The sequence below is a fragment of the Podarcis muralis genome, chromosome 17 (genome assembly GCF_964188315.1).
Source record: "Podarcis muralis chromosome 17, rPodMur119.hap1.1, whole genome shotgun sequence".
Lineage (NCBI taxonomy): Eukaryota > Metazoa > Chordata > Lepidosauria > Squamata > Lacertidae > Podarcis > Podarcis muralis.
The window spans coordinates 38,429,650-38,450,065 of NC_135671.1; the positions used below are offsets into that span (position 1 = coordinate 38,429,650).

The 20,416-nt window shown below is 45.1% G+C and overlaps 1 protein-coding gene across 8 annotated transcripts in view; it reads right to left on the bottom strand.

Moving 5' to 3' along the window:
• ATP2B3 (ATPase plasma membrane Ca2+ transporting 3) overlaps positions 1-20,416 on the bottom strand; it is a 118,482-nt gene that overhangs the window by 18,184 nt on the left and 79,882 nt on the right. For all 8 annotated transcript variants that reach the window (XM_028711455.2, XM_028711449.2, XM_028711448.2 and 5 more), the window contains 9 exons: positions 19,780-20,014; positions 18,850-19,029; positions 16,618-16,705; positions 16,272-16,378; positions 11,572-11,763; positions 9,974-10,187; positions 9,611-9,822; positions 8,010-8,117; positions 5,364-5,546 (listed from right to left, as the gene is read on the bottom strand). In XM_028711455.2, coding sequence (XP_028567288.2) covers positions 5,364-5,546; positions 8,010-8,117; positions 9,611-9,822; positions 9,974-10,187; positions 11,572-11,763; positions 16,272-16,378; positions 16,618-16,705; positions 18,850-19,029; positions 19,780-20,014 — 1,519 coding nt within the window. The remainder of the gene's footprint in view (positions 1-5,363; positions 5,547-8,009; positions 8,118-9,610; positions 9,823-9,973; positions 10,188-11,571; positions 11,764-16,271; positions 16,379-16,617; positions 16,706-18,849; positions 19,030-19,779; positions 20,015-20,416) is intronic.

Sequence of the window (20,416 nt, forward strand, 5' to 3'; positions counted from 1 at the left end):
GAGAAAAAGGAGTGCAGGCATCCTATGGACAAGCCTGCTCCCATAGACATTTATGTTTGTAGACCCTGGTTCAAAGTTTTTGACGGAGGTAAAAACACACCTGACTTCATGTGTCACCTGCATGCCAGGGTTCTCTTTAAGCCAGCCCTTAGCCACTAACCACCTCATCTCATCTCCTTCCCACCCAAAAAAGCATAATGAGGTATTAAAGCTATTGATAGATTCAGCAGAATTAACCAGTGAAGCTTTTCCTAGCACTTTGGGGAATGTTCCCCAGAAACAAACTTGCACAAATAGAAAACTAGTACATCAGGGAGAACACGCCTTGATATGCCATTTTTCTAAATGCAAGGATGTGTCATTTATTTTGATTTTTATTGTCGGAGGAATCATTCCAGTATGTAAACAACACCTGCAATAGGAAATGGTATAGTGATAGTCCATAGAAAGCCTTACCATTTGAATTGCACTCAATGTATGAACAAGGTGTGTCCCATGCACCCGACTGAGCAACTACGTCTAGGGGGCTCAGTGATGCCACAGAGGAAAGGGATGGTGGGGAAGGGAAAGAGCCCTTCAGTGAACCATGCATAAATAACAGAACGATAGAATATAGGAGTTGGACGGGATCCCAAGGATCACTTAGTCCAACCCCCTGCAATGCAGGAATCTCAACAAGAGCATCCATGACAGGTGGCCATCTGAAGTACCAGAATAAGAAACGAAAATCTGACTGCCATTAGCAGTTCTCAAATATAGGCAATTGTATGTAACGTGATGAATTTCTTCTGTTGCAGAAATCACAATTCTCTCAATTCTCAGTCTTGTGGAGTATTTGAGCCACACTGCAAGCTCACCTTCATTGCACCTTCACTTTTTCATGACTACCAGCAACATGTGAGCAGTGGCGCAAAGCCAGTGTGGCTCTGCAGGGAAAATAAATTAAGTGCGAGAGTTTTAGCTCAGACATGGACTCACTGAGGTGGCCTTTGGCAAGTCACTCTCTAGGCTGCACTTCCCCCCAGTTATGCAATGGGGAACTTGTCCTCACTAGGTTGCAGCAAAGGTTGTGTATATTGTTATAAAACCACATGAACCCATCAGGGAATGGAGGGAAGGCCATGGACCAGTTGGGAATTCTTGATCTCCTGCTGGTGCAAATGGGATGAGCAGCTGGATGCAGGAGAGCCTCCATCGTTCTGAGGCCAGTCATCTTTTTATGCAAGGCATATTCTGAACCACAGGAAGCACCTTGCTCCCTTCTTCCTAGGCTGGCACCACAAAAAAAGCAAACGCATCAGCCAAAAAGGAGGACAAAAGAGGACACAGATTGCATACAATTTGTATATGCTAGTTTATATGTATAGGTGCAAGTTTAGAAATAATTACTATAATTTAAGTCAAAACACAACACATCTCACCATAGCAGGGAAGAAGACCATGACTAGCTGAGCTCTGTGTGTCTGCACAGTCCATATGCTAACTATTGATGGGCAATTTCAAGACAGGGCTCTTTAAACAGGGTCTGGACCAGACAGACAGCCCTTCAGGTACAGGATTATCCCCTGCAGAGCAAGACACATGGTCATCCTACCTCTTTAACAGCTAGCCGGCCTCTTGGGAAATGTTTCCACCTTGCAAGTTGATGCAGATTGGTATTAACACCAGGTTGCTGCCATGCTTTGCCACCACCTCACAGGATAAAGCCAGTTTAGCGGGCCGGGGATAAGGCACAGTGCTTAAAAGTGAAAGAGCTGGGGCCTGGGCCTGCCTGGTAGCCCTACACTCCATTCTGGAAGCCCTGCTTCTTCATTCCTGCAGGGGAACGTCTTGTGAAGTTTACCGTATGGAGCAAAACCAGGATCCCTGGGTTGCATTGCATTGCTGACACATGCTGCATATGAGTGTGTGTTGTTTTCTTCTTAGAAAAGGGAATAAGAGGGTGGGGACAGCTGAGCAGTCTCCCTCGCTTTGGGATGCCTTGGAATCAGCCATATTTACATGGAATGGAGCTGGTGCAGGAGAAGAGTTGGGTTTCCGGGTTCTATTCATTTCATTTCATCCATTAAGCAACAACTTTGCTATGCAACATGCCATTGGTCATTCCTCATCATGCTCCAGGCCTGAGAACTTCTGAGATCCCATGAGCATCAAGTCTTAAGGCAAACCACCTTTTGTTTGACTTGCTAAAGGGAAAGAAAAATTGCCAGGCACACGTCCCACTCCCTCTTTAAGGCAGTTTGAGGAAGTGGGAAGGGAGGAGGGGGTGGGGTGGGGAAGGGCTGCAATCAGAAAGCATGTTGTTAGAACATAGAAGCTAGACATGGTTGTCTTGAAATCGTTCCTCTCACATGGACCTAGTTTGAAGTATGTGGCACAGAAGCCCCACAATGGCTAGAGGTGGTACAACCTGCCCTCAGGTGGGTTTTGTGTCCGAGTATAATCTTGCATTCTTTTATTGCAGAGCTAAGACTGTGGTACTTGATCTTCAGTGCTGATGTCAGATACCAGATAATCCTAGATTTGATTTGCCTTTTAGAAATAAGACACAAGTTTCTGGACCTCATGGCTGTTTACAAGCCGGATGAAGTAAAAGTGGTTGCCTGAGGGTGCTTCCAGACTGTAGGCTATTAGACATTGCTCTTCTGCTTTAAACAACATGTGAAACTGAAATGGACTTCCCATACTTCACTCAGCATTGCACTTTTGGAGCATGTACATCTTATTCTGTTCTGTCCATATTAAAGGGCGTAACATAGCATTATGGGTAAGAAGGTACGGCAGGTTATTGTGGACACTGGGCTTAGCCACACTTGAATTTTGCTCCACTCTTTAGTGTGGATAAGCCCACTGTTCTGCTCATGCTTCCAAGTTTTTCACAGCATCCACACAACAACAACACCATCAAAAAGACGTCCCATAACCCCCCCCCCATTTAATCCCTATTTATCATTTTCACAGGTTCCCTTTTGATGAAGACGACTTTGAGCGGGTGCTGCACAAAACTTGTATGTATGAGCAGCATACAATAAACTGCCACGTGGAAGCGGTGTAAAAATGCATTTCAGCAGCATGTTCATTTTATTTGTTAATTTTAACATTTGCAGTAGAATGCTTTTTCACTGAAGTGTTATTGTGTCGCTGCTCATATTTTTTTGTTAATGTGACAAAGCATTTTAACACAAATCTAAAAGTAAAGCTTAAAAAAATCAACACACTGCTAAAATGGAGCCAGATGGATAGGTAATAATGAGTGTTCTAAGGTGAAAAGGTGTGGCTCAGTTGCCCCAAATGTCACTGCACACATCAAAACCGCATTTCTTAAAAAGATAAAAAGAAGGACAGAAGAGTAGAGTTAAGGTGCTTCTGCAGCAGTTCCAACCATGTCGACATTTGTGGGCTCTCAAAAGAAGTTGAAAAAAGTACAGGGAAAATATAGGGCAGGTGCAATTTAATGACAATGTCATGTAGCTGTCCCTTAAAAGAGTAAGTGGACAAAGAATGGCAGTTCCAGAATAAACCCCTAGTGTGGAAGCAGCCTGAGACTTGAAGGAGAGTTGCAAGGTTTCCAGTGACTATGGAAGGAGTTCTTTTCTGTGTGTCATAGTGCCTATTTTCTGTGAATACCTCTTTTCCTTATAATTGGGATAATGTCACTGTCACTGGGTGGTATTCAACTAAGATTTACTCAGGATAGACCTACTGAAATTAATGGATCTGACTTAAGGCTTATCTGTATTTCCTGTTGTCCTGTTGCTTTTCCCTGGGGAAAACTGCTCTTTAGCGCTCCATCAGAGCAAACAGCAATCAGGTTTTCTGTAGATGTGGATGAGCCCTTAGTCATGTTCATTAACTTATATAGGTCTACTCTGAGAAAAAACTTGGATGAAAACATCCACCGTGTCACTGTTGTAGGTGCCAAATGAAACTTGTGTCTAATAAATCACATTTGAATGATTTATGGGTGTGATAGAAAACTAAGTACCCAGTCAATTAAGCACATTTGCAGAACTTGATCTCCATAGTTTATTCTTATTGTGGCAAACTTGTAAAATCTGGCTATAAGGAAAGCAAGGACTGTCCTACAGAGGAAACAAGGTGCATGTTCATACTTTGAGGCTCTAGATGCTACTCAGTGCAGTCGCCACCATATGGGGACTATAGACATCATTAATCTACAGGGAGGTATGTTCCTGCCACTAGTAAGATGAAGGGATATAAAACCCAAATGACTTGAAGGGCCAAATTCCTCATCACTCCACCACTGAAATGCCCATTCTCCTTCAATTTGACAAATATCATTTCCCCCAAACCTATATTCCATTTGTCCACCACCCACTGCAGGTGCTTCACTTTCTAAAATATATTCCAGGCAGGGAAGAAAAGAGGCTTTGAAAGAGGGTTCATAACAAAAGTCTGCTTCCTGCACCTCCCCAGTACAAGGAGGCACACAGACATTTGCAAGTATGTCTTAGGCACAGATACCAATTTAATGTCAATAGCTTGGGCTATTTCCAACAGTGGCTTGGTTTGAGAGTAAGTACACCAGCCTGTGGCTTTGTGGCCCTGCAAATGTTCAGATTGTGAAGACTATAGTAGGGTGAAAACACTGCAGGATCTTATGTTTGATGCCCCAGCTTTAACACCACACTGGGGTCCTGAAAAAACAGGAGCAATGGAGCATGGAGCATAACATCTTGGGTGATTTAGACACTGCATGTTCTGCTGGCCTTACTATGGCTGCCTTCTGCCCTTCAAATGGGGCAAGAGCACAGAATATGGGCTCAGCTCCGGGAGCATGTGGCTTTGCAGGGATCCTTGCTACTATCAGAGAGGTCAGAACCGAGTCCGTCTTTAGCTACAGCCACACTGGATGGCCTTGGACAAGTCGCCATCTCTCATCCTCCATTCCCTACAAGTAATATGGGAATTCAAATGACCTGCCTGATAACTATAGAAAGGACTACTCTATGACTGCTGTTACTACTGCTACTTCCACCAGCACCAACATTTCTGCTGCTACCATCTCAGCCACAGATTTTGTTCTCATTTTTCTGGGCATTTCCAAACCACCCAGCAACTCGTCATCCCATTTCTGCTTCTATAGGCTGCCTCTGTTCATGCATCCAAGCACTGCATTCATTAGTTCTTTCTGCTGAAACAAGGCAGCGGGGAAATGAAATGCTTAGACCAGCATTGGAGGTCTCTCTCTCTCTCCCCCAGGCATGAGCATCAGGTGTCTTGGGATGGGGTAGGAGATAACCAGATGAAAGGCTTATCGTCAAGTCACTGCTAAAGCAAAGGAAGGGTTGGGCGAGGGCGAGGGAAGCCCTGGCGGGAGGCGCCTCCCCATTATCTCATACCTGGGTCTGGATACGGTTGAGGCCACGGAACCAAAGGATCTGGCCACGACGGAGTTCCCGCTCAGCATGGTCAATTTCCTCCTCATCCTCCGCCATTTCCTCATCAGTGATGTCATCCTTCCCGGTGCCATGCCCTGCCTCCTTCAAGCATTTCAGGTGGCTGGTGGGGATGGTGGCAATGACCTACAGAAGGGAGCAGGTGTCAACATTTCAACATTTTCACATCTCAACATTTTCTCAGTAGAATAGGAGCCCTTATGTGACCGCATAGCTTAAGCCAGGGGTCAGCAAAGTTTTTCAGCAGGTGGCCAGTCCACTGTTGCTCAGACCTTGTGGAGGGGCGGACTATATTTTGAAAAAAAATTATGAATGAATTCCTATGTCCCACAAATAACCCAGAGATGCATTTTAAATAAAAGCACACATTCTACTCATGTAAAAACATGCTGATTCCTGGACCGTCCATGGGCTGGATTTAGAAGGCAATTGTGCCGGATCCAGTCCCCGGGCCTTGGTTTGTCTACCCATGGCTTAAGCACACAAGAGCTGAATCTGGTTGGCTAATTACGTGTTACTTACGAATGCATGCCACTTGATCTCAATGCCATTTACTAAATTACATTAAATGAAAAAGCCACTTTAGGAGTGGGGAATTGGGAGAGAAGTATTAGCAGGGCAGAAAAGGGGCACTCAATCATTTCCCATGTGACTTTCATCCCTATCAAGATCCCCAGAATCTGCCCAAACTCTCTATCACCTCCAGAAGCAGAAAAACAGTTTTTTTACAAGTATAAATTTGCTTGATTGCATGCGTTTGTGTGCAATGTTTGGTTATAATTCCCAAGATTCACAGCATTGGTTTTTTTGTTTGTTTTTTTGTTTAACAAAAAGTTTCTAGCTCTTCAGGTGAGGCCATGGGTTTCAGACAGTGGTGGATCACCTTGACCTCACAGCACTGGAGTCGCTGCAATTTACCCAGAGGATACGAGGGGCAAGGCCAGCATTCTGCAAACATATCTGTGGGAGCACTAGACAGACTCCCTAGCGCCTTGCCCCTCTCTCAGTGACCCCTGCCAGAGGGGTCAGGTGAGTAGGCCCCCCACTCTGCTCTACCTACTGCCGACAGTGGGTAGGGCCTGAGGGCTCCATTGCCTTCTGGGGAGCCCACTGAGGATCATATGCCAATGCCCCCAAAGTGACCACCCCACAGCTCTAGTATGTCCAGTTAATGAGTCAGCTCGTTAACTGGACATACTAGAACTAAACAAGGGTGTTGATTGGTGCTTCCCCAGTTTCAAGAGAACATGGCATGCCTGTCTTTAGTATCTGACTATATGGTGCACTCTGACAACTCACAATAAAAGAGGAGGTATAATAAACTCAATCTTCTAATCCTACACGGTTGTTGTGCCAGTGGGCAGGATTCAGTGGCTTGCAATTTCTCAGGACAGCAAGAAAGAAGTACCTACATATGCTGCCTCTGTGCACAGTCCTTCCTAAACATTAGTCAGCCAGATCAGCATTTTGTTCCCAAGCCAGGGCCGGCCCACCCATGAGGCAGTTGCCTCAGCTGCCTGCCTCAGGCTGCCTCAGGTGGCAGCACAGGCATGCCATGGCATTTTCCGTTTTGCCCAGGGCAGCAAAGCAACATAGGCCCAAGGTAGCCAAAATTCTGTGCATAGAAAAGCTAGAGTCTGTAACATATGTACATTATGCAAAGTAAGCATATTTTCATATATTTGTGCTGAGTTCTCCAAGTCATAGGAAAGAGGCAGGATACAGTCAGCCCACTGAAACCATACTCGTGGCTTCTGAGATTTTACAGTGCATTTCAATGCCATCTTTGTAGCCACCAGGGCTAGGAACTTGATATTTGTTTTTAAAAAATGAAAGCAAAGATTCTTAGGAAGCTGAGTTCTGCACTCTGCACCCAGCAGTTTTTCTGCACTTGTTTGGGATAGTGCAGTGTTACAGCCCGGCTGGGAAGTTTAAATGCTACGTGAGTGTGGGAAATAATCTTGAGCCAAAATAATATATCAAGTTTTGCTAGGTAATCAAAGGTTAAAAGACACATGGAGTTCCTCTGTAAATTCCCAGAGAGGACACTCTGCGAGGTCTCATCTCCTGCTTGTCCCGGTGGGAAAAGTAACAAAGGAAAAGAATCCTTACTGCTTCCTCTCTCCTCAGAGTTCAGTCTCGTTTTGCCATGGAACTGGAGAGAAAGGATGCTTGTTCTGTGTTCTCCCGAGAGCAGATTTCATTTTTTTATCTCAACCATGCATTTTATAGCATAGAAGTATATTCTGCCTGTCTTGTTTTCACTGCTGTAACCAAGTCTGGAACTTTATGTAAGCAAACAATATTTTTTTATCCTGCCATGGCTTCTGTGTGAGTCTTTTGTTTAGAGGGATGAAAAGGGGGAAGGCCCAGCCTGCTAAATTATTATCTGTCCTGGATAATTATTAACAAGGTTAAGGAACCTTGTCCCAAAAGTGTCTCCATTTTATGCTGCACTCTGCTAACCAGACATTAAACTCACACAAGTGAGGAAGAGGAAGGATTAATAATAAATAATATCCTATCCTCCACTCCAAAACCACCCAATGATGAGCACAAATGAAGACGACAGAAGAAGGGTTTTCTTACCTGTCCCCAGACAAGCTCCCCAAAGCCCACAAAGAGACACCAGAGCCATTGCTGCGCATTCAGCGGCGAACAGCTGAACGGTTTCCCCCCAAACTGCACAATGACGATCTGTGGGGGGAAGAGACGCAGAGTGAGACAAACTCCTGTAGAGGGAAGCCCACCCTCCATATCTATATGCACTGTTGGGAAAGGGTGGGCTCATGGGAGCTGGTGGCCAGGCAGGACTGCGTATAGACGAGAGGAGATAGAAGACGGGATCCAGGAAGATCAGAGTGGGCAATACTGACAATGGGAACGGAGAGCACACAACCAAGGGTGCGCAATACTCTCAATGGGTCATTGGCAACAAAGCTATTGTTATTATATTGGATTTCCCCATAAAGGGCTAATCTGGATTAAGAGTCACCTTGGTTCCCAGCTTGAGAGAAAGGTGGGATACAAATACGGTACATTAAATAAATAACTAAAAATATGGGCTAGAATATTGATGACAATAACACTGTGCAGACACTGCAAAAAAACTTGTATGCATGAGAACCAATCCCACAATAAAAACATGTCTGGAAGCACCCCAAGTTGAAGGAAAGAGTCACAGATGTAACAGCAGGTCAAGGAGAACCAGAGGTCTGAAGAGGACAACCATGAAGATACAAGGAGCCAGAGCTCTCTCTGAGGCAGCCATATTGCTCTGAGGTGGAGCTATGGAATTTGCTCTTCTCATTTTCTTAACCAAACTGCCCACAGTCTTGTCCTGACTTTTCAAGGGCTGCTGGGACATGGGGCTAGAGCAATGGATGTTTATTCCAGCTGTGCCTCATTCCTCACCCCTCAAGAGAAAGAGAAGCCTAAATACATATGTATGCAATTGCACACACCTGTCTCCTGTTAAGGTTGCCTCCCCCTTTCCCTCCCTCTCTCATCTTCCTCACTTGCAACATTTATACAGTAAGCTTGGGGCAGGGGCCTGTCTATTTCCCCTTTTGTTACTTGAGGCTGTGTATACACACCATACCTTATAGCATATTCAAATCATATACTTTCCCTCAAATAATTCTGGACACTCGTTTACCCCACATGGAGTTATAATGTTCAGCAACCAAGGCTTTTCCCCCCAGCTGGAACTCACCAGAGCTCAGTTCCGGCACCTCTCAGCTGGGTGCCCTTTCCATTCTAAGAGAACAAGGGAGGCATTGAGTCTTGGCACCTCCTTTTCTAGAAAAATAGCACTGCCAGCAACCCTTATGACAGCGCCCAGAATTCTTTGAAGTGGAAATGTGCTTCGGATATGCTTTAAAGGTTTAGTGTGTACAAAACCTCAGTTAAGATGCTTGATATATTGATATAATAGCAACAACAGCCTATGGGGCCATGGGCCTATGAAACCTCATAAGACACGAAGAGCACAAGCAACATTGTATGATAAAATTTATTATTAAAGCAAGAGTGTATGAAAAGCCCAGTTTCTTAAAAAAACAAGAACAACTAGCCAGCCAGCCAGCCACCAATACACATTTCCATCCATGTATTCATCCATCCATCTTGTCTTTCCCACCCGCCCCAACTCAGTTTGGTCCTTCACATCCATTTAGACCAGGCTGTACCTGTATGCCAAAGGTTCCCAGCACAATACTGCAGAAAATGGGGTTGCCAAAAATGCCATCAAAGACATTGCGCTCGCCGTGAATTTTGCGGGCGTTGATCTCATTGAAGAGTTGCATCATGACAAAGGTGTTGAAGATGATGGTGTAATGCTCTGAGGGCGGGGAGTGCAGGGGCGCATTGCGGCCACTGTCAATGTCAAAGAAAACCTCACCTGCGGGTGAGGAAGGGGGGGTGTAAAACAGGGCATCACAGAGAAGACACTACACGCAGCAAACCAAGCCTCTCCCTCCTCCCTCTCTCAACAGTGGACCCAGACCCACCCCTGCCCCTCCCAACTCCAGCTCAGTGTCCTAAGAACCCACCCACAAAGAGGAGGGTGAAGATGATAACAAGCTGGTAGACAGCATGGCCCAAAATATTCTTCATCATGGTGCGGGAAATGAGGGGTTTGTTCCGTCCGTACGGCTTGCGCAGCAGCAGGGCCTCCGTCGGGGGCTCAGTGGCCAGAGCCAGGGAAGCAAAAGTGTCCATAATCAGGTTAACCCACAGCATCTGCACTGCTTTGAGCGGAGAGTCCTACAAGAGAAGTGGAGAGGAAGGGGCATTGCGGCATTGGAACGTCAGGTATTTGATGGGCAGGGATGGCATTTTGATGGCAATGACATTGTACGGATGCTGTGAAAAAACATGCATACATCAGTCCCACAATAAATAAGCTTCTCTTTCTGGAAGTATCCAGTGCCATCGGGAGAACAGGGTGGGAACTCCACATTTGTCTTGAAATAGGTACTTCTGCCCTGAGGGTTTGGAGAACTGTTGGAAGTCAGAGTAGTCATTGGCTCGGGAAGTCCTTAGACTAGACAGGCCAATGGTCTACGGGAGCCTCATATGCTTGCATTTATTTTGGTTCAATCCACTTTGCAAAGGTTTGTTAGGGCATGGAAAGCAATGAACTGGACCGGTATTAAATCATCTACAGGATTAGTTCAATCCAGAGAGAATTTACAGATCAAATTTGGAGGTGTTTCTTCACGCTGTTCCTGTCTGCTAAAAAACTCCCCTGTTAAGGCGTTTCCTGCTTGGCAGGGGGTTGGACTTGATGGCCCTTGTGGTCTATTCCAACTCTATGATTCTATGAAGGGTGCTGGGGTTTTTTCTGTCTCTGAAATAGTCCTGATTCAAAACCACAAAGCAGTGGTTTTGTTTACCTCTATCCTTCAAGACAAATGGGCCTTACCTCACATATTATCTTTGGAGCCTGGTAAGCAACTACTCCTAAAGGACCAATTCACTCATCCCCAGAATTCTCCCCACTTTTTCAACATTCTGCTCAGAACATGGAGCTGGGCCTCAAACCTGCTTCCTGCCTGGTTCTCAAGTATGTTCTTATAGGAGAGCCTGACTTGATATTCTCCAAGAGCCATATATAATAGAGCAGCTGTATTCAGCATTTCTCTCATGTCAGCTTAACCTCTCTGCTCCTCAAACATTAATTTTCCATGCACCTTTCCATGATTCTCCCCATATGGCTACTCTTTTCCAGAAAGGCTATGAGATATACCTACAACTCCCAAATGTGTAATTTCCTAATTTTCGGGCAACGTTAGCTAGGTTCAGCAGGCATTTGCTTAGACGTGCAGTTGAGCAGGGATGGGAACAAACATACAAGGGACATACAAGCACCCCACCCCCAGTGTCCCAGGGCACACACGTCAGATCTCTATGCAGGTTGGTGAAGAGGGTTTACACCCCTCAGAAATGGTCCCCACAATCAGGAAGTCTGATATGGCTGGCTCCTACTTGTGGGGAAGTTTCTAAGCACATCGCACCAAACACACTCAGAAATCCTCTCCCGGGGCTGGCCGAGGGCAGGCTGAGGTTGGTGGGGCAAGTGTCCTCTTCCTCCTCATGGGCCAGACTCCTCTAGGCTTTGCCACTACTGCACAGCAATGAAGCCTACCTGTGTGATGCAGGCGCCAGTGAAGGCCACAATGACTGCCACCACATTGACTGTGAGCTGGAACTGCAGGAATTTGGATATGCTGTCATAAACGTTGCGCCCCCACATCACTGCCTTCACAATGCTGGAGAAGTTGTCGTCAGTCAAGATGATGTCAGAGGCCTCCTTTGCCACATCAGTGCCTGCTATGCCCTGGGAATGGCACAAAATGAAGGGTACTTTATGATAAGAATCCTCAACCATCTCTCTCCCTTGGGCCCAGTGGGTCAACTTTATAATAGCACTTTAGCCTCACTGATGCACAAGGACCAAGCCAGCAATTCAGAGAAGGACTTCTTCTGCAGGAGCTTGAATTGATTCTGCCTTCATTGTCTCTTGTTGGAAAAGATGTAACCTGTTAAGTTTTTCTACCAACAACACAACCACAAATTTCATGCCTTTCTCCACCACTTCCTTTCCTCTTGGATGTCAAGATTTACCTTGCCAGAAAACTCTGAACACTTTCAAAACTTGACTGCTGGGAATATAATACATTATGGGTGGTAACCAGGCAGGTAAATTACAGTGGTGTCTCAGGATGCGAACGGGATCTGTTCTGGAGCCCCGTTCGCATCCTGAACGGAATGTAAGACAAGACTGTGCATGCGTGGGTCGCATTTCGCCATTTCCATGCATGCGTGTGACATCATTTTGAGTGTTTGCACATGTGCAAGCGGCGAAACTCGGAAGTAATGTGCTCCGTTACTTCCAGGTTGCTGTGGAACGCAACCCAAAAGCACTCAACCTGAAGCACATTCAACTCGAGTTATGACTGTAGTTGCATTTCCCCCAGGAAAATAAATGAGGCTTAAGATATGTCACACAACTAACTTCTTCAATTGATTTCAGTGGGATCTGTGTTCAACTAACTTGTTAGTCGGCATCCATCCCTTTGCAATTTGAAGCATGCAGTTTTATTTGCTTTACATAATTAATCGGATTGCGGAATTTGTGTTTCATCAGGTAGCTGCATTTTAATTGCATATTCAATATTAAGTCTTCATTTACATTTATCACACATCTGCAGAACATATCCGTAAACTGAAGGGATAGCAACGATGTTAACAAAGAATAACTGCTCACCTGGAGCTATGGGTGGGCGACATCTGCCACATGGCATGGCTGTGGTGGGTCCAGAGAAGCCGCCATCTTCTTCAGCAGCCAAGGGGAGGGGTTGGTCACCTGGTGCCACCCCACCTCTGGCTGCGACAGTCTTTCAGATATGGGCAGGCAATGCCCAAAAGGCCAATCAGGGGCAGGGGCTTGGGGGTGCACCCAGCCCACTCCTAGCCTATTTAAAGGAGTGGCAAGGGGCAGGCTGGATTTCCCCAGCCACCCACCCTGCCTGTTAGGGCCTGATCAAGTGAGGAACAGGCGTGTGGTGTATGGACCTTGCTATGGTTTACTCACTTGCCATATTCAGGGCCAGGAAGGAATTTTCTCCTGGGCAAGCAAATTGGCCGGCTTGCAGGTTTTTGCCTACCTCATAGCAACAGTAACAACTTTGGCGGATAAGGCATTGGGCTGGATCCTTAGTCACGGGAGTACCCTGTTAGAGGGGTCCAGGAGGGGTGACTCTGTCCAGCAGTCCACAGGGGGCCCAATGGGCCAATACACTTTGCCCCATGGTGGCCTGTGTGGGGTCATGGCACCCAATCCATGTTGGGGGCAACTCCCCAACACAGGCTGACCCCACCAGGTTCGTAAACATGCCCAATGCCTGAGCCAAACCTACTCTTTCCTGTAATCAAAGTTGTGGCCCAATTCAACACAATACCAGTTTCCACTATGTGCCTGCGCTGGCAAAGAAATGCCTATGGAACATATTTTAACCTCTCCTTTCTCCTGCCAACCTAGAAGCCTCCCTAACCATCACTCTGACAGTAACCTCTCATTTCCCTCTACATCCCACATGTTTTGCTCATCTACATTATTCCCACACTACACTAGGCATGTGTATTATCTTAGTTTGATCGATTTTAAATTTAGAACAACATAAAAAACAAATGTTAAAATAAAGGGTGTGACGCATTGTACCTAATGGGATATATAAGAGAGCACTGCAATATTTTACCACCAAAGCATTCCAGAATGGTATTCATATTTTCCCCAAATTATCTGTCTTTAAAAAACCAACCTATGTTTGCTGTTTTGTTCTTCTATCTATGACTGGTGTGGGATAACCAGCCTCATATAATCAACATGCTTAAGTCTAATTAATGCCAGAAGGGGTTAATACCATAGAGTAAGCTGTCCTGCCAGGCTTAGCTATGTCCACTTCCCTTACCTTGGGAGGAAATAGGTAATCAGGCCTATTGTTCTTCTCCAGTCTACCTGAGAAGCTCAGGGTGTGAAGAGGTTTAAGCTGGTTGCTCCAGCTCAGACTGCACACCAAACCACTTATAGTTCCTATACCAATAATTTAGAAACTTATACCACTTTGTAACTAAGCCAAGTTTTACTGCCTGTGCAACATTTTCTGAATGCTGTATGGATAAAGCACATGAATCTGATCATGGGGGACTTTATAAGTACACCATTTTTAACTTACCAAATGTGTGGTATTTTTCTATGCTAGGGGAAGAGGGAAACTTCGGAACTCACTTTAATAGGGCACATCTTAAGGTTTTACAGTTTATATTTCCACACTTTACTTTGTTGCATGTTTTGTGCATGCAAAATCTCTACAGTATTGGGGTTCTCTCATCAAAGAGTACTTGACCCAAATTTGGATCCAGGAATTCTCATTTGTATATACTGATTTTTTCCTCGCACTGACAAATGGAATACGAATGGAATGGAATTTAGTGAATTTTCAGAGAAATTGTTTGGCAGTTACAGAAGTTCTTCCAGGACTGGCTTCTTGTGATTCACTCATTGTGCAAATTTCTGGGATATGACAAAATATTTGGCAAGTGTAAAGGTGAAATTGCTCACTGCACTGATAACCAACTTGTTATATAGAAATTATCCTCCGAAGGAGCAATGACCGAACATGTCCCACAAGATGTGGACTAGAAGCAGCCATTCCATCAGGTTGCAGCAGAAGGAGAGATGAGACTACAGGGCCACTCCATCAGGTCTGCTGGGAGACCAGCTCCATGTGGTTCCTCTCAACTGTTTCCACCTCAGCTGGTCATTATGAGAACTTTGCAACTTTAAGAACTGGTGCCTGAGTTTGCTTGTTGTCCTCTTCCCTCCTCATCCCTTTTTCCTTTTGCGTCCTGTCTTTTAGATTGAGGGCAGGGGCTGTCTTATCATTACTGAGTTTATGTAAGCTGCTTTGGGAGCCTTTTCAGCTGAAGAGCAGGTTAAAAAAAGCTTCAAATAAATAATTAAACAGTTGCCCCCAGCATTTTGCTTTTGCACTTGGGATTCACCTTTTTGTCAGTCTATATTGAGACCAGTAGGCTCTGAGACATCTTCTGCAGCACAAAAATGCACATGGCTATCTAGTGAGATTTCTTTGATATATTTTTGGATTGGATACTTGGGTAGCCTGATTCCATATTTCAGGTCCTGTAAAGTGAATTCAGCATCAGAGTTTAAAATTTCGTAAACTAATATTGTACCTTTATTCTGAATGTTTGCTGTTTTCAGGATCATAAATATTTATGGAGCAGGTTCCTGGACCATAAAGATTAAATAAAAGTTGTATCAATTGACTATATTGCCAGAATGCAAATATAGGGAATGCACATTTTTGTTGCAACCCCAGAAACAAAAGGATATTAGCTTTACGATTAATGACATTGCACTGTTATACATACAGGATTCACAAACACGTTTTTGTAGAAATTCTTAGATCCTGAGATATTTCCGTATTGGAGCTAGAATATGTATAACTGGGACTATTCCTCTTTACTAGTTTAAAAATCACAGGAGTTTCAGTGCTCAAGATAGATTTGTGTTTTGCAGTCAGTGCTGCTGGCCCTTCAAGCAGGGTTGTTACCACTGATCCAAATCTTACTCAGTTCTTGTACAATCTGATGGAGTCCATTTCATTGGCTTTCAAAGCACTCCTATACGTGTCCACTCAGAAGGAAGAGATTGAATTCAATAGGACTTACAGCCTGTGCTGTATGATAAATTTAAAGATTAACAAGCTTAAAATTAGGGATGTGCTGAATTTTCATGTTTGAACATTTTTGATGTAAAAATAGTGCTTTTAAGGGCTAGAATAACCATCAGCCTGAATCCTCAAACTCCATTTTCACTCTTGTTTAAGGTCTGTTCACTTTTCAACCAGCTGTTTTTTCTGCATTATTTGCTTATTTTCAATAGTAGGAGTTGTGTTCAATGAACTTTTACTCTGACTGACTAACTAACTAACTAACTAACTAACTAACTAACTAACTAAAAACTATTGATTTCACCAGGTCTACACTGAAGAAAGGTTAGCTGGATACAACACAAGGGCTTCTTCCTGGCTATGAGATTCCAGCTAATTGGAGATCAAAGAACTAGCATGACAGTGACAAAACATCAACATGTAGCCAATGGGATCTGGCTATGTGATGCCAATTCAGAGCAAGGGCAGGCAAACTGTCCTCACTCTATGTGGGCAAGCATTTCCCTCCCTGTCTGCAGACCCCACAGACAAAGGATATGTGAAGGCAATGTCCCTGTGGACACAGGGAACTCAGTTCAGCATCTCTTACCATGGCAAAACCCACATCGGCCTTCTTGAGTGCTGGTCCATCATTCGTCCCATCACCAGTGACAGCAACCACCTGGCGCTGGTCCCCGATAGTGCTGTCGATTATGCCTTCAAGGGCAAGAATGTGGGTTAGCTAGTAGTGAGTGAGCTACACATCCAAATAAATACCAGTGACTTTACAGAGAAGTTTGCATCCATATATGGGTAAGACTTAGATAACCTGATCTGCATATTTGGAGTTCACCGGCTGAAAATGACAACCAGACCCCATGACAGCCCTGACTCCCACCACCCCATGTTGTTCTCCCCTGCATTGACTAAGGGCAAAGAGACTGGCAATCTCTTACCTTTCACCAAGGTGTGTTTGTCGGTGGGTGACGATCGAGCCAGAACCCTCAGTTTTGGCCAGATTTTATCAAGGCGTTCTTGTTCTATCTGCAAGGCAGAGAGGCAGAGACAAGTAAGATATGGCTACCAGATTTTTTTCAACGAATCTGGGGACACTTTTTTTTTTTTTTTTGAAGCTGAGTAGCAACAGGTAGTGGGGATGGTGAGGCAAAAGACCCTGGGCCCAAGCACGCATGCATATTGTATAAAGGTGCAAAGCCCTTCTTTTGCACCCTATAAAACATAAATGCGCAGTTTTTAAAAAACTGGGCAATGGCGTGCTGCCTGCCAGTGACTCCCAAGCGTTCCCTGATCTCTTGCCCCCTTCTCCCTTTGTTTTGACAGGTCATGGGAGGCTTGGGAGTCGCGGGTGGCTGGCCGTTGCCCAGTTTTTTAAAAACTCTGCGCATTTATGTTTCGCAGGGTGCAAAAGAAGGGCTTTGCACCTTGCCTGGCACATAAACCATGTGCCTTGCTGGACAACGGCCAGCAGCCTGCAACTCCTGAGCCTCCCCCGATTTGTCAAAACAAAGGGGGAAGGGGGCAGGAGATCTGTACCGCCGGACGTCCCTGGTTCACCTTTGGCAGTGGTGATGGCAGCAGGCAGCTCCTGAAGCCAGCTAGAGCCAACTGCGCTACCAGACTGGCTCTGGGCTGCTGAGGCTGCCGCTGCCATGTTTCCCGGGGACAGATTTGCAACTCTAGGGACATTCCGGGATGGAATTTGTCCAGGGACAGATTTGCAAATCCGAGGACTGTCCCCGGGAACCAGGGACGTCTGGTAACCCTAAAGTAAGAACTACTCACTAATAAAGCGAAATGAGCTGCCTTCTATTGAGTCCATAGAGTTTGGTATTGATTGGACCAACTGGCAGTGACCCTCCAGGGTTTCAGACAGGGTCTTCCCAGTCCTACCTGGAGTCGCTAAAGACTGAACCCAGAACCCTTTTCATGTAAAGCACGTGCTCTGCTCCTGAGACCCTGGACCTTCCCAGACACGGACCACACTTGTTGCAGACTGAGGCAGAAATAAGGCCGTAGACTGGGCTGCACTGTTGCATATTTCATTCATTAATAGAAGGATCTATACACCACCCTTAAGTATGACCTATCAGGGCAGCTAATAATATAACAAAACAATGTAAAAGTCTGTCGATTTTGGAAGAAGAATTCAATTCTTTTAAATGTTCCTCCCTGCGAGAAAAGTAGGCTGCAGAGCTGGGAAAACTTCCCTGTGGTTTGTTCAAAACTGAAAAACGGAATGCAAAAGCTTCTGACTTCCTCTTCTGGTGTGCAAAAAAGGAGGAGAGAAAAAGGAACACAGGAAGCTGCCTCACTAAGTCTGACCATTGGTTTAGCTCAGTGCTGTCTGCACCAGGAATAGAAGCCTCAGGTCTGGAGCCCACCAAACCTCTGTACCTGACCCTCAAGACTCTCTCCAGGCCACATCCTTCACCAGCCCTCACTGAGTGTTTTTGCCTGGCTGCAATGTGTCCTTGAACTCTGACAATGCTACTTGCTTGCCTGGATAGAGGATGGTGAGGGGTGTGTCAGCATGAAGAAACTAGCCTGCTGTGCAAAAGTAAAAGTCACAGTTAATACTTGCCCGACTTTTGCCTCTGGCCCTTCCCACCATTGGCATGTGGCCCTCATAAGGTTGACCAGGAGAGAATGTGAAAAAGGTCCTAGGGATCTTAGTGAACCACAAGCTTAACATGAGTCAACAGCAGAAAAGAAGAAGAAGAAGAAGAAGAAAAAGAAGAAGAGGAGGAGATGCTAATCTAGGTGGCATCAACAGAAGTCTAGTGACCAGATCAAGGGAAATAATAGCACGATTGTATTCTGCCTTGGTCAGACCACACCTGGAATATTTTATTGCGTGTTTTAAAGTTATGTTTTATTACATTTTTGTATTGTATTGCATTGGATTGTTATAAGGTGTACATCCTTTGTTTCTTCAGCTTGTAAACCGCCTGGTTTTGGCTATTGTAAGATAGAAAGATGGTATACAAAGTAAATTTAGGAAGGATGTTTACAAGCTGGAACATGTGCAGAGGAGGGCAACCAAGATGATCAATGGTCTAGAAATGAAGGCTCAAATCTGCTATCACTTTGCACTGCTATTGATAGAATCACCCTGGAATTTTTGGAGCAGCACCTTTCCAGACACTTAAAATAATTTATTCAGTCACCTCTCCCTTTTCATTGCGGATCCGCCGGTTGAACTCCTTTCCTTCTAGGCACAAGAAGTCCTCCCCTGGCTGGATTATGCCACACTTGGCGGCAATGGCCCGGGCTGTGTTTATGTTGTCTCCTGTCACCATGCGAACTGTGATGCCGGCACGTTGGCATTTGCGAATGGCATCTGGCACCTGCAAAGGAGGCACAGGGCTCACGTTGATTTTCTGCAATTCAACATGTTTGCTGAGCGATCACTTGCCCCCATATTGAAACTGCAAGCTGGTTTTGTTGTAATATACAGTTATTGATTCCCTCACATGCATGAAAGGGTTAACCTGAGCCCTGAGCTCAAGTTACCAGAGAGGATCAGTCTCTCCCCCACCCCCTTCTGGGTCTTTTCTCTTGGTGCTCCCTGGAACAAACAAGAAGCCATGTAAAGCTGACTTCTATATATTACTCAAATGAAGGAAACGGGCACAAATTTTCTTATTTTTGCAAGTTATTCTGCTAATTTTGCTAATCATGGGAATTCCTTCTCCAACTACTGGAAATCTGTTAGCCATTTCTCTGGCTTCTAAAATTTCAGTAGGCATTGCTAGTTATGCCTTTGCTGCCATGAGAGCTAGAAACATGATGCCCATTTTGCCTAAAAATATAAAAGCAGAAATTCTTAGGATGCTGAATTCTGCAACGAATTCTGGGTTGTTGTTGTTGTTGTGCCATTCAGCAGAATTGCAGCATTCATGGAGCATTAGCAAAGTTCTCCCCGGGTCCAAGTCCAACATACTATCTATCATGCAGGTGGTTGAAATCCATATTTTTGTCATTGTTATTAGCAAGGGTCCTGTCTCCTCACCCAGAAAACACTCAGGATGGGCTGTGAGTCCCAAAGGACAGACAGGGATTTGTTCACAGAAAAGGCACCCTAGTTTAGCTGTTACCTCAGGCCGCACGGGATCCTCAATTCCCACCACAGCAATGCACGTCAAGTCTATTACAATATCGTTCTCACTGTCCCATTCGGGCTCCTTCCCTGCTGGGAAATCGCGGTAGGCTATGCAGATAGTCCTCAGTCCATCACATGCCATGGGCTCTATCACCTTCTTCACCATTTCATCTCGGTCACGGGGCCGGAAGGTGCGCAGCTCCCCATTATTGTTGAGAATGTTTGTGCACCTGGAAAAGGGGTAAAGAGGAACAGTTTACAGAGGATTATTTTCTCTTGAATATGCAGCTTTGCCACACATGATATGCAGCGACTTGGTCCACCAGGCTCCTTATTACTTGTGCCTGAAGGGGTGCCGCAAGGTTCTGTTCCAGGCCTGTTGTTGTTCAACATCTTAATACACAACTTGGATAGAGGAATTGAGGCGATGCTCCTCAGATTTGCAGATGACCTCCAACTGGGGGCTAATGCAACCAAAGACAGCATCTGGATTCAAAACAACCTTAACAGACTGGGGAACTGGACCAAAACTAACAATATGAATTGCAACATAGGGCCAAATGTAATGTTTTACACTTAGGCAGGAATAACCAGCTGCACTAATATAAGATGGGGAACATTTCCAGTGTGAT